Source organism: Fusarium vanettenii, assembly GCF_000151355.1.
Source record: "Fusarium vanettenii 77-13-4 chromosome 6 genomic scaffold NECHAsca_37_chr6_2_0, whole genome shotgun sequence".
Classification (NCBI taxonomy): domain Eukaryota; kingdom Fungi; phylum Ascomycota; class Sordariomycetes; order Hypocreales; family Nectriaceae; genus Fusarium; species Fusarium vanettenii.
This window is the reverse complement of record NW_003315849.1, coordinates 324,615-337,012: the sequence shown is the minus strand read 5'-3', so window position 1 is coordinate 337,012 and position 12,398 is coordinate 324,615. Positions and strand designations below refer to the sequence as shown.

The 12,398-nt window shown below is 54.1% G+C and overlaps 4 protein-coding genes across 4 annotated transcripts; 1 reads left to right on the top strand and 3 right to left on the bottom strand.

The window, feature by feature from the left end:
- Positions 1–329: 329 nt before the first annotated feature.
- On the bottom strand, positions 330–1,874 carry NECHADRAFT_81265 (uncharacterized protein; the record flags this gene model as incomplete). Its single annotated transcript, XM_003042145.1, has 1 exon — positions 330–1,874. The coding sequence occupies one exon, from the start codon at positions 1,872–1,874 to the stop codon at positions 330–332; it is 1,545 nt and encodes a 514-aa protein (XP_003042191.1).
- Positions 1,875–3,009: 1,135 nt separating this feature from the next.
- On the bottom strand, positions 3,010–4,827 carry NECHADRAFT_42498 (uncharacterized protein; the record flags this gene model as incomplete). Its single annotated transcript, XM_003042144.1, has 1 exon — positions 3,010–4,827. One exon carries the CDS (start codon positions 4,825–4,827, stop codon positions 3,010–3,012), a length of 1,818 nt encoding a protein of 605 aa, XP_003042190.1.
- Positions 4,828–6,752: 1,925 nt separating this feature from the next.
- On the top strand, positions 6,753–8,845 carry NECHADRAFT_81263 (uncharacterized protein; the record flags this gene model as incomplete). The annotated part of the gene is made up of 2 exons (XM_003042221.1): positions 6,753–7,914; positions 7,971–8,845. The coding sequence occupies 2 exons, from the start codon at positions 6,753–6,755 to the stop codon at positions 8,843–8,845; spliced, it is 2,037 nt and encodes a 678-aa protein (XP_003042267.1).
- A 331-nt stretch (positions 8,846–9,176) lies between these two features.
- Positions 9,177–12,150, bottom strand: NECHADRAFT_100764 (uncharacterized protein; the record flags this gene model as incomplete). The annotated part of the gene is made up of 1 exon (XM_003042143.1): positions 9,177–12,150. One exon carries the CDS (start codon positions 12,148–12,150, stop codon positions 9,400–9,402), a length of 2,751 nt encoding a protein of 916 aa, XP_003042189.1. The 3' UTR covers positions 9,177–9,399.
- Positions 12,151–12,398: the final 248 nt, after the last annotated feature.

Sequence of the window (12,398 nt, the reverse complement as noted above, 5' to 3'; positions counted from 1 at the left end):
GCTGAGCCTAGCAAGGCTGTTGCTTACATGAGGGCATCCACTCCGAACACTACAACGCCAAGTCGCCGAAGCTAAACACCAAAGGCTACTTCACGATCACGAGCAAATACCATGACATTCTTACAAGAGTTTAATTATTTTCGTCTAGTCCATCGTGACTATGTGTCGCCTCAAACTTATTTGTGCTAGTAACATGACTGAGGCATATCCCATTCCCTTAACGAGCAATACTTTGCCGATTTCCGGTGATTACAATCGCGTTCCAGTGCGACATCGCTCGATCTTATCAATCAACCTCCGCTACCAAAATCCACTTTCGAAACTCAGACTCAGATACCCTTGCCCTGGATGCGCTCCGCAGCGATCCCGTACGAAGCGAGGGTGTCGCCGACCTCGCAGGGGTCAGGACCAAAGTCGACCTTTTCGAAACCCTCGGGTCTATCCTTCTCCAGGGCCATCTTGCCCATCTGGGCCTGGCACCGGAAACTTCCAAACTTGTACTCGACGACGGAGCGCCCGCCCTTGTGACGGTTGCCCTGGTTGATGAGCTCGATGATCTCGTCCACCTCGAAGACGAAGCGCGCCTTGAAGAACTCGGTTAGACTCTCGGGGTTGACAAACGTCGTCTTGCCCGTGACGATGAGCACGCGGGAGGCGTTGCCAGTCAGTGTCTGGGCGCCGTACTTGACTCGGTTGTGAGTGACCTTGACAGCGTAGCCGTTGACCTCGAGGCCCTGGGTGAGAGACTTCTGGAGGAGGCGCTGGGCGGGAGAGGGCGTGAAGAAGACGACCTTGGCGGCGGCCGTGTTGTGACGTTCATAGTCAGGGGCGTTGATGACGGTGCACCAGATGCGGCCGACGTTGCGGATCTGAGCCAGGAGCTGCTGGTAGGTGACGTCGGGGGGAAGGTTGGTGAGCCAGAGCGCGCAGTTCTGCTCGAAAGGCAGGTCGTCGACACTGGCGTTGCGAACGCTATGCTCTCCGCGATAGTTGGTCGAGAAGGCTCGAGGATCAGCAGGGAGAACCTCGCGAGGGTTGATGCGGGCGCCAAAGGCTCTCTCATTGTGCGAGATGGCAGCCATGGGACGGAAACCACGAGGAGACGAAGGCGACTGCTGCTGAGCCGGTGGGCTCCGAAAGATGACGGTCTCGGCCGAGGTGTGGTTGGGATTGTCGAAGCTCTGGTTGTCGAAACTCTGGTTCTCAAAGTTCTGGTTGTTCCAGACGGGATGGTACTGAGGCTGCAGAGGTGTCTCGGGGGCTTGGACACGACGGGGAGCGGAAGACTCGTTCATCGTGAGCTGAGAGAAACGAGAGAGGCCCTCCCAGATGGAGGCATCAGACTCCTGACGAGTGCTGGCCGAGGTAGCATGGTCTGCGGGAGGAGCAATTGGCTGGCGAAGAGGGGCAATGGGAGGACCAGTTGGCAGACGAAGAGGGGCACCGGGAGGAGGGTTCTGGAGGATGTACTGAGCGACACGAGACTGAAGAGCCGGTTCCTGCTCGACACTGCTGCCAGCTGGAGCATAGCTGAGGACGTTGGTGCCAGAGGGATGAGATCGAGGAGGGACAACAGTGCTGGTGGATCCACCCGACAACCGGTTCCAAGGAGACTCAGACGCAGGAGGGGAAGAAGACTGGTCCTGACCACCACTGCGAGCGTTGTTGGCAGCCCAGATCCGAGCCCCACGCAGGCTGGGAGATTCGTTGCTCTGAGCCATGATGGCTAGCTTCCTTCCCATGACAAACCTCGAGATCTCAGTGTCAGATTCGAGGCCTCTGAGATCAGTCGGGGGGGTAGAGTGAGGGTGAGAGTCTGGCGTTGACATTCCCGGGCTTGAACCCGAAGTATCTGGAGTCTCGGGACGAGGCATCTTGAGACAGTCGACAATGGGATATTTTTTGCAAAGATATTGATGCTCCAAATGGTGTTTGATGTGGTGGTTGTTTTGACAATTGATGCCAAAAAGGGGCGTATCAATACTCTCTGCCTGTCCAAGTCGGGAAGATGAAGAAGAATGTGAGGTTGAAGAAGGTGAGTATCTGGATGCGAAATCTGAGGGGAGCAATTTATAGACGCGGTCGTCATTCAAGTTGCTATTGTCAATGCCAAAGAAGAAATAAAAATTATCCCATTTAGGACAAAGAGATAATTCTTCTCAATGCAGCATTCTAGAAGCCGTGCCGTCGTCGTCACTGGCAAAAATGCACGCTTGGGTGGGAAGTGGGGATGAGAAACACGGGAAGAGGAAAAGAAAACGACATGAAGAGGGGGGAAAAAAGGTTGAAAGAGAAAAGAGGCAAGAGAAGAGAGGTTGATATATGTAGAAGAAAAGATTGGTGTCTTTCTTGTGTTGCCGGTGATGCTGCCAAACATGGACAGCTGCAAGTTTACTATCCGTTTGTTCTTTTTTCTTTTTCCTTCTCACACACCCATCGGGTAGCTGCGCGATGGGGCGTGAAGACGAGAGGCGGCAAGCGACGTGACTGACGGGAAGTCTATTCCCTTTGGTATGGTTACAGTTGGATGTGTCTCTTCTTCTGGTGGTGTTGATGTTTGAGTGTGCGGTCTGTCAGTGCCAGGCTGCCAGTGATGGGCATGCACTGCGGGTGAACTGCACCAGATCATTCACTTGACTCTAGGAAACAATTGGTCACAGTCTGAGTTGGATCACAACAACAGCTCTTTGTTCTATTTTACTGAATAGGTGACTTGTCGCGATGCAAGAGTGGTGCCTGAAGCAGTGACCTGACCCTCACGGTGCCTTGACATGTTACATCAGACATGGCACTCGTCAAATAACAAGAGGCCTTGAGGTCCAGAGACACAGATTCATCTTCTCTTAAGACAAAGAAGTTGAAGATTTATGTCACAGTCATAGTCCATCGAGAGAGTTTCCTCTTCCCTCCCCCCTCGTTGCGTCCCCCATCTGCAAGTCTCCGTCATCCACAGCCGGGACGCATCCCCGGCGCATGAAAGAAATTCACCGACATTCTAGAAGGACCAGCCTAGAATCCCGTGACACGACGCTCAAACCGGGGGATTTCCTTGGTGAACCTCTTCGGATCATCCCTCGCCCCGTCCTTCCAGTACTCATATTCTATCCACGCATTCTCGGGCATCTGCTCCTCCATGGCCGCCATCCACCGACCAAGCTCGGGGCTTAGAGGTATTACGCCTGTCTCTAGTACGTACTGGTCCCAGAGTTTGAGGAGCTCTTGTAGACGGTCAGGCTCGGAGTCGGCAAGGTCGTGTACCTCTCCTGGGTCGCGCGCGAGATTGTACAATTGCCAACGCTCAGGACCTTTAGGCTTTGGGATGAAGACTATTTTCCAGTCTCCCTTTCGGCAGGCTGCGCGACCACAGGTTTCCCAGCCGTTGATAAAGTCTTTGTCGTGGATACGGGAGGATGTGCCGGAGAGGTAGGGAACCATGGATCTACCTCGCATGGAGACCACCTCGCGGCCTTGATAGGTCGGGGCAGGGTGCTTTGCACCAGCCATATCGAGAATAGTCGGTGCGAGGTCCATGACTGTAGCGAACTGATGGGTGATGTCGTTGGGCTTGAAGGTCTGAGAGAAGGAGGACGGGGGCTTCATCAAGAAGGGAACTCGAACACCTCCTTCAGTCGTGTATGCTTTGTAGAGTCTGCTTGGCGCTGTAGCAGCTTGAGCCCATCGCGGCCCATACCAAACGAATGAATTCCCGTTGCCAAGGTTATCCAGACTGTTGTCATAGTACTTTTTGAGATGCTGCATCATGGATCCTTGAACAATGGGGTACGCCTCATAAGCCGCACCCTCAGCGCCGTTGTCTGAAAGGAAGCACACAAAGGTATTGTCAAGCTCCCCAACCTCTTCCAGGTAGTTCACCACTTTTCCAACGTTGACGTCGATGCATTCAACCATAGCCGCAAAAACCTCCATCGCGCGACACGAGTTGGTGCGTTCCTCGTCGGTCATGTCGTTCCACTCTTTGACTTCTTCGGCCACAACGGGGTGAGGCACGGCATCTTTTGGGATGAGTCCGAGGTCTTTGAGCTTTTGTAGGCGCTTGAGCCGGAGAGCGTCTGGGCCGTCGTCGTAGACACCTCGATACTTTTTGATGTACTCTTGGGGAGCTTGGAGAGGCCAGTGAGGAGCAGTGAAGGGTAGATATGCAAAGAATGGTCTCTCGTCACCACCTTCTTTCCAATCTTTGAGATACTGCAACATCTTGTCGCCGTATCCGTCAGAAGAGTACCACCCGTCGGGTAGTTTCCGGACGTATTCCCCATCCTCACTGTGAAGGGCAATGACGCTCATGGTCAGGAACTCGGGCGATTCCTCGCCCTTCTCAAGCTGCGGTTCATATGCGTAGTGATTACTGCACGCCGGTAGGTGGGCGAAGCTGCGGTTGAAGCCCCTAGCCTTGGGACTCCTCTCGGGCGTGAGACCAAGATGCCACTTGCCAGCCATGAGGGTCTGGTAACCAGCATCACCAAGAATCTCAGGCAGTGCAACGACCCTCTCGTTAAGATACCCCTCATACCCAGGCATGCCTCGCTGAACGTTAGTCGACATGGTCCCATTGGGATCATTCTGCCCGGAGACGTTGGTCCACTCGATGAGGTTGCCCAGACCAGCAATGTGGTGGTCCGTTCCAGTCATGATCATGGCCCTAGACGGCGAACAAGCAGCCGCGGCGTGAAAGTCTGTGAAGCGGATACCATTGTTGGCGAGTTTGTCGAGGTTTGGGGTGTTGATCTCGCCGCCAAAGGAGGCAATGTCTGAGAAGCCGAGGTCATCAGCCACGATGACAAGGAAATTGGGTCTCTTTGAAGCCATATTCAACTCGATAACCTTGAAGTGATTGAAAACTCAGTTGGATTCCCATCATATTGACTCAATGCTGCCCTCTTATACCCGGCGCTCTGAGGAGGTTGACAGTTGGTGGGGTAGACACCGTCGGATTTGTCCTCCAGGCCGAGTTCCGATGTCGACGGTTACATGAGCAGCAACCTATCAGCTCATCAACAAGGTCGCAAATATGATGATCAAATGCGCCACAGGGATCCTTGGGAGCTTGAGTGTTGACGCAGTTCATTTGCATTGGTGCGGTTCTAGGTCGCTGTCGAGGTGCATCGGATCTCGCTCGCTGATGACCAAGCATTGATGGCATTGCAACAGACGACGCTATTGCAGTTTTGGGAGCTCTGGGATGGGTTCCTCGGTTCTCATGATGAGCTGCTGTCCAGTATCATGAGTACTGCATGTCAAACGAATGTCCGGCTGGTTCGAGTAGATGAGGCCTTCATGCTGAATACTCTCTCAATCACCAGCCAGCCACTTGCCTCCAAACAATGAGAGCTTTCGTGGCGGCAGCTCGAATTCTTGAATTCAAGGGCATATAAGCGCTATGCAATACCAGCTCCTCCTGGTAGGGCCTAACAGAGGTCCCAGAGCTCAACAGCTCGGCCATAATACAAGTAGGAGTCAATTGACCCAAGGTGAAACCAGCTCCCCGATCCTGACGCCTGGAAACCCAAATCTTTGGCAATGTAACCAGGCATGACTTCCAGACCGGACAGGTAGTTGAGGTTCGCAGTTTTGATGACGTTTCACCCACAGTGGGGATGATGGATAGACCCAGAGGCAAAAAAGAGATGCTCCGCCGCGACTAGTCGAGCAGATCAAAAAAGAAACGCTTGCGGTTTATGTGGATCGAACACATGACCTTCAGATATCGGATGATTGAAGTTTGACTTCAGTCTGACGCTCTCCCAACTGAGCTAAACCCGCTTGATGAAAACCGTTGCACTTACATCCATACTTGAGCAGGAGCTGAGGGGAACGATCAGCACTGGAACGCTGCCAACCCGATCACACCAAACAATCAGGTTAAACCCGTCTACGGTCAATTGAGAGTGTGTATACTAGCTTAACATCTTTGTAACAAGTCAATTGGAGGTTTGCATACGATGCGCATGATACTGTGCTCTCTTGATCCCCAACCGCAGGAGAATGCTCGCTCATCCTCCCAAGATCTTCCCAAACTCGCGCTGTATGCTCAGAGCTCGACACTTCGAGATGCATGACAAGACAACTCTCTAATGTGAAAAGTCTTATTCAAGAAGAATCTCAGAGATAAATCAAATCCCCATTCCGCTACATTTTCCAGAGATGCCGTGATCTCCTGCTGTGTAAGGTTCTCATCTAGGGTAAGATGGAAGGAGCTGGATCGAGTTCCTTCCTACCTCCCACTGGCCCGTGCACACAACTTCACCTTGACTCGAGTTGCCATTCAACAAAACAGAGCAAGAACATCCATGCTAACCCAAGCCATTGAAGATGCTCTATCGTGCCCGCGCTTCAATTTACCTTGCTGCACAGCGATTTCGTCAGAGTTATGCCGGTGCGATCAATGAGATGGCCAGACGCCAGCCTCAGGTTGGTTGGCAATACCATGCTGGCTTCATGATGTTGAGGGAAGTCCAATCTGTCATGACAACATCTAGCGAAGGACGCAGTTTCCAACAAGATGCTAGAACTACACGCCACTGGCCGAGTTTGGAAATGACCACTGCGCTATGATACGCTGCCCGTGGCAGGCGCATTACAGGTTGCCTGACTTTCATCTCGTGGCTCTCTACTAACTCCATGCCTCTTCCAGCACGGGACCTCGTGGAACTGAACTTGTTCATCCATAGATCATCATCCAGCATTTACCATCGTCTAATTCCGTCCATTATTATACAGACAAGTCCCTCACCATGTCTCACTCCGACCCCCACGACACTCACCAGGGCCTGCATGATAACCTCGATCAGAAGCATTCGCCTTTTCCCGAGCCTGCTGATCTCCCGAGAAACGATGAAATACAAAATACCGAAACCAAGGAAACCCAAAACTCCCATTCAGTTACAGAACCAAAAGTCGAGGTCTTTTACGAAGAAAGCTGCTCGGACGGCAAATATCACTGGACGATAGAATCCCCGCCACAGATCTCGAAAGAGGCTGCCAACGCTTTGGGGCGCGCCGATATCAAGCTTTTCAAGATCAAGGACCATGACAAATTCGTTTTCAGTGGCAGGTATCCCATGAAACCCTACCGTGTCGAGGTGCAAAACCCTCTGTTGGTTGGTGCTCTCGCGCCCATCGTCAGAAAGGAGAACGTACATCTCGACCCTCTAGCCGTTGCAGTTTTCAAGGAGCCCTTTTACCCTCTTTGGTTCCGGCACGAGGAAATTGTCGACCTCTACAACAAAATGCAAGGTGACGAGCTCGAACCTCTCCTCAAGGCGTTCATTTTTGTACTTGCCGAGCTATTCCTGGAACTGACTGCAAAGGCGGCTGGACTCCAAGGTATTGGCCTGACCAACTTCAAGATAGCCTGGACATTGTTTCCTCGCGATTCCACCGTCTACGGCCGTTCGTTGAACTCCGAGTTTGTCGGCAAAGTCGATTCAATTAAATACGAGGGGTGCCCGGGAGAGCGCCGGCTTCTCATCACTTGCAAGACTATTTCTGCCTCTGGCGGGGGCTTCTTTTGGGAGCAAAGGATCATGACCATCCCGGAATTTACTGGCAACAAACCAATTCATGAACTGGGCTGCTGGCGCCTTTGGTTACGCAAGGACAAAGAATTGATCACGGAGCGTCTCACTGCGCGAGGCAGAAAGGTTCTTGAGCTGCAGGGCTTCGCACATTGCACTTACAATGGTATCGTCGTACGAAAAACAGATTCCACCACTCTGAGGCGCAATGTGAACGGCCGCATCGTAATCGATCCACAGGGCTATGACAAGTATTGCTTGAATCAGGGGCAGCGAGAGATAAATGACCCTGAGAAAGACTGGATGCTCCCGACATTCGAAGAACTCATCTTCATGAGCGAGACAATTAGTGGTTTCTCCCTGAAGGATAAATTGTGGTGTAGGTATTGTCTCTCTTGAATGCTCCAACGGCTAGCTGACGATTCTTTTGTCTAGTCCAATTCTTCGTCGAAGACATTCAACCCATTGATTGGCACGACGAAGCTTACTCGGATTTCGTTTTCCACGAGCAGAAAAAAGAACTGGTTCTTTCCCTTGTTCTGAATCACAACATGAACAATGGCACTTCAAGGGCTACGCAAGATGTCATTGTAGACAAAGGAAAAGGTCTCATTGTCATGCTCTCGGGCCCTCCTGGCACGGGCAAGACTCTGATGGCTGAAGCCATCGCAGATCATCTCCATCGGCCCCTCTATCGCCTGGAAGCCAAAGACCTGGGTACTCAGGCCGCATCCCTGGGCACCAACTTCAAGCGCGTCTCAGAGCTGACAACGGCGTGGAATGCGATAATCCTACTAGACGAGGCAGAGGTCTTCATGGCCCCGCGGGAGCCCGGCCATGTTTCGCAAAACGGATTGAGCAGTGCCTTTCTTCGCGAGCTCGAGTATTTTAGTGGCATCATCTTTCTCACAACACATACGATCAAGACAGGTATCGATAGTGCGTTCCGCGGCAGGGTCAGCGTGCACCTCGTGTTCCCCCCCTTCACGCAGCAGACGCGTGAGAAAGTCTGGAGCATGTTCCTCAACCGTCTGTCGCAGCAGAGAAGACGTATCTCGGAGGGAAGGGAAGACGTGGCGCCAGACGAACCTAACGACGAACCCTACGCCATATCGGTGGATGACAAGGACGTCGCACAGTTGGCTTTATGGGGACTTAACGGCAGAGAGATCAAGACAGCCATCCAGATAGTTCACAACTGGTGCTGTAACAAGAACTGCGAGATGACGCTGGCCCGGTTGGAGCATGGAATTCGACTCGTGAGCCCATTCTCTAGCAAAGATATGGGGCTATTCGACGATTCAGGTTGATGGGTGTACGAACAACAGATCCGGCTGCTGCGATGGAGTTGCTTGAGCGAGGCGACAACTTGGGGGACAAGAGTCTGTTGACAAGGATTTCCCAATGATGATTCCGTACAACGATGGCATATCTGCCACATCTGTTTCGCTGGACGTAAATATCTTGGCCGTCCTCGTTTTCTCGGTATAGCGTCAAGTAAATCGCACTTGTCAAACCATGAGTTCGTTTGTAACGTTGCAAAGACCCCAGAAACGCTCTTCTCTCTAATCAGGCAGTCTAGATTCATCATGCATACAAATATGTGACCGCATCATCACAACTTGAACAGAACATGTCAACTCGTACTCAAGTGTTTGTATTGATTGACCTCAAAGCATTGTTTCTCATGATGCTATTCCATTCCTTGCCATTCCGTTCCTCATCCATCGCAGAACCTTCATCTACCGTAACGCCAAGACACAAAAGCCATACCCCCATCCAAGCCACATAACCATCCACTAAGCAGGTTTCCCACCCAATTTTTCAGATACGTATTCATCAATGTCTACTTCAACAGGTACTCTCAAGCCTTTGATCGAAGTCCCCTCCTCACACCTGTCTGAGCCGCCCTGCCCTTCTTGACGACACCCTTGGGAGAAGCAGCCTTGACCGCCGGCGCCTTTGCAGCTCGTCCTCGCTTTGTCGCAGGGGCATCCGAGGACTTTGTGCTGGGGAGCTCGCCCTTGCCGGACTTGGCTTTGGCGGGTCTGCCACGGGTCTTGGACTTGGGCTCTTCCTCCTCGACCGCAGGCTCTGTGGCCTTCTTCGCGGCACGACCACGGGGCTTGGCAGCTGGTTTAGCCTCCTCCTCTACAGGAGCAGCCTTGGCACGGCTAGATCTGCCGCGTGTAGGAGCTGGTTCCTCAGCCGCGGGCTTGGTAGCCTTGGTTGAACGTCCGGTCCGTCGCCCGGTGGCTGGTTCATCGTCCTTAACGACTGGTTCCTTGGCCTTTCGGGTGGCACGGCCCTTCTTTGCTGGGGCCTCAGCTGCTTCAGGCTCGGGCTCGGCGGCAGCCTTCTTGGATCGGCCACGCTTCTTTGCAGGAGGCTCGGGAGATTCGGGCTCTGCTTCGAGCTCGGCAGCTGCTCGCTTAGAACCGCGCTTCTTGGTAGTATCAGCTGCAACACCATTGGTCTTGGTGGTTGTGCCAGTCGATCTTCCGCGTCGCGTAGAAGTGAGCTCTGGCTCAATCGCAGCGTTCTTGGCCATCTTCTTAGAAACGGCGGCAACTCCACGCTTCTTGGCCGGTGCGGGTTCGGATGCCTCTTCGACAGCCTTGGCTGCTGCTCCCCGACGGGCTCGCTTGGGAGCTGGAGCTTCTTCCGGCGCAGCCTTGGCCGCGCGACCTCGCTTCTTTGGCATGGGCTCCTCTGCGGGGGTGTCTTCAGTTGCAGCAGCACGGCCGCGCTTCCTGGTCTTGGGCTCTGAAGCGGGTTCTTCGGGCTTTGCGACGTCAGGATTCTTGGGTGGACGTCCGCGTCTCTTGGGAGCCTCTGCAACTGCAGCATCTGTGGACTTCTCCTGCTCCTCAGGCTCGGCAGCAGCCCGGCGGCTCCTTCGTGTGGGAGGTTGAGCTTCAGATTTGGTAGCAGGCGCAGCTGCTTTCCTGCCTGGTCGAGCTCGCTTGGCAGGGGAGGGAACAGCACGTGGCTTCACAGTTCGTGTGCTCTTAGCAGATCGACTGGTGCTCTCAGGCACCTCAGCTTCAGGAGCCTCAGCCTCAGCATCGGTAGGGGTTGGCTGAGGAGTGTTCTTTGGAGGCCGACCACGTCGCTTGGGAGTGGTGGCAGGTGTCGTGACTGGAGTGGCCGCATTTGACACTCCACGAGAACGGACGCTGGAAGTTCGCGCCGCCGCTGTTCGAGGCCTGGGTGCGGTCTTTGGGGATCGTGCGATGGTGACCCGTCGGGGAGTAGGTGCGGCCTTGCTGGCGCTAGCAGCACGGCGACCTCTGGCAGATGGGACAGCAGCACTTGAAGCGGCGACTGGGGTTGCATCCGATTTCCTTGGTCGACCTCTCTTTCCAGTGCTCGGAGCTGTAGCTGGTGTGGCTGTGACATCGCTCTTTCGCGGACGCCCACGCTTCTTGGGCGTTTCAGTCGTAGCAACACTGGCGAGCATGGACTTGCGTGCCCTCTTTGCAGCAGATGAAGGTGCCTTAACAGCAGGCGAGACAGGTGCAGAGGCAAGGCCACGACGCGCACGAACACCCTTCACGGCAGACCCAGCAGCGCTCGACAAAAGCTCCTTAGTAGTTCGTCGGCCTCGCCTGGAAGAAGGTGGCGCGGCAGACTCTTCTACCTCCTCCTCCTCATCAGAGGCAAGGATTTCATCACCAAAGGCGGCCTTCTCTGGCTCTGTCAAGGACTTGAGCTCGACAATCAGAGAGGGGGTCGAGAGCGCTCTACGCGCATGAGGGCTATCTGGCTGGGCTGGTAGGACAACACCCGGGGGCGCCGACATTCGCTTTGTTGAGTCCGTCTCAATGGAGGGCAGTGTCAGTTTGGTGCTGGCACCCTCCGCAATGGCTGGTGCAGACTCTGGGGACTCCCGCAGTTCTTGGGGGGCAATCTCATTGTCGACGGGTTCAGGCGGCGTTTCCTCAACACGTTCGCTCTCGTCACGATGAGCAGGCTCATCATGTTGCTCAAATCCCGACTCGGGCTCCTTCTCGGACGACTGGATGACGGTTTCGGTGATTTCAATTCGCGTCTCGATTGTGGTAGGCTCAAGGACACTGTCGTCCGGCTCCTCGGCGGCGATTTGGTGATTGATGGCGTCATCTTCAGCCTGCGCAGCCGATTCTTGCAACGGCGACAACGGGGCACGTCCAGGCGACGAGGGGTTGGCGGGTTCAGGCGCGTCGGCATCTTGAGGAGCAGACTCTTCGGATGGAGTGGAAAGGTTTGTGGGTTGAACGAGTCCAGAAACTGTTGGCGACGCGAGATTATCGACACTGGTATCAAGAATTGACGAGTCGCGCTGCCAAGGCCAGCTACGGGCGGGAGGGTTTGGGCTGATTCCCATGGAAGCGGGCTCTGGGACGGTCGCGCGAGGCATAAACATGGGATTGAAGAGAGGGGACGTCTCTGGGCGATAGGACTCGGCGAAAGAAGCATCATCGGCCTCAATGTCGTTAACACGGCTTCCAATGGGGTTGGGCGCACCAGGCGACGATGATGCGACCATCACACGCTGGTTAGAACCGAAGCCCAGCCAACCTGTAGATGATGCAGAGCCAGAGGCACCATCCTGGCCAAAGTTGAAATCCATTGCGATGATTGAAACCGCGGGCGACAGCGCGGGAATATCGCGATGGAACTGTTGTTGTTTGTTGTCAGACTTGGCTGGCGAACGGACGGACGATGGCGATGATGTAGGAGCTAGGACGTGTTAATGGGCGGGACGACGCGCTTCCGGTTCCGTTTACGCGAGGCGCGTCTTTTGCTGGGAACAGAGCAAAACGACAGCTTCAACAGACGAGCCCCACTTTGCCATCAGCCGAGCTTTAGCTGTCCGCG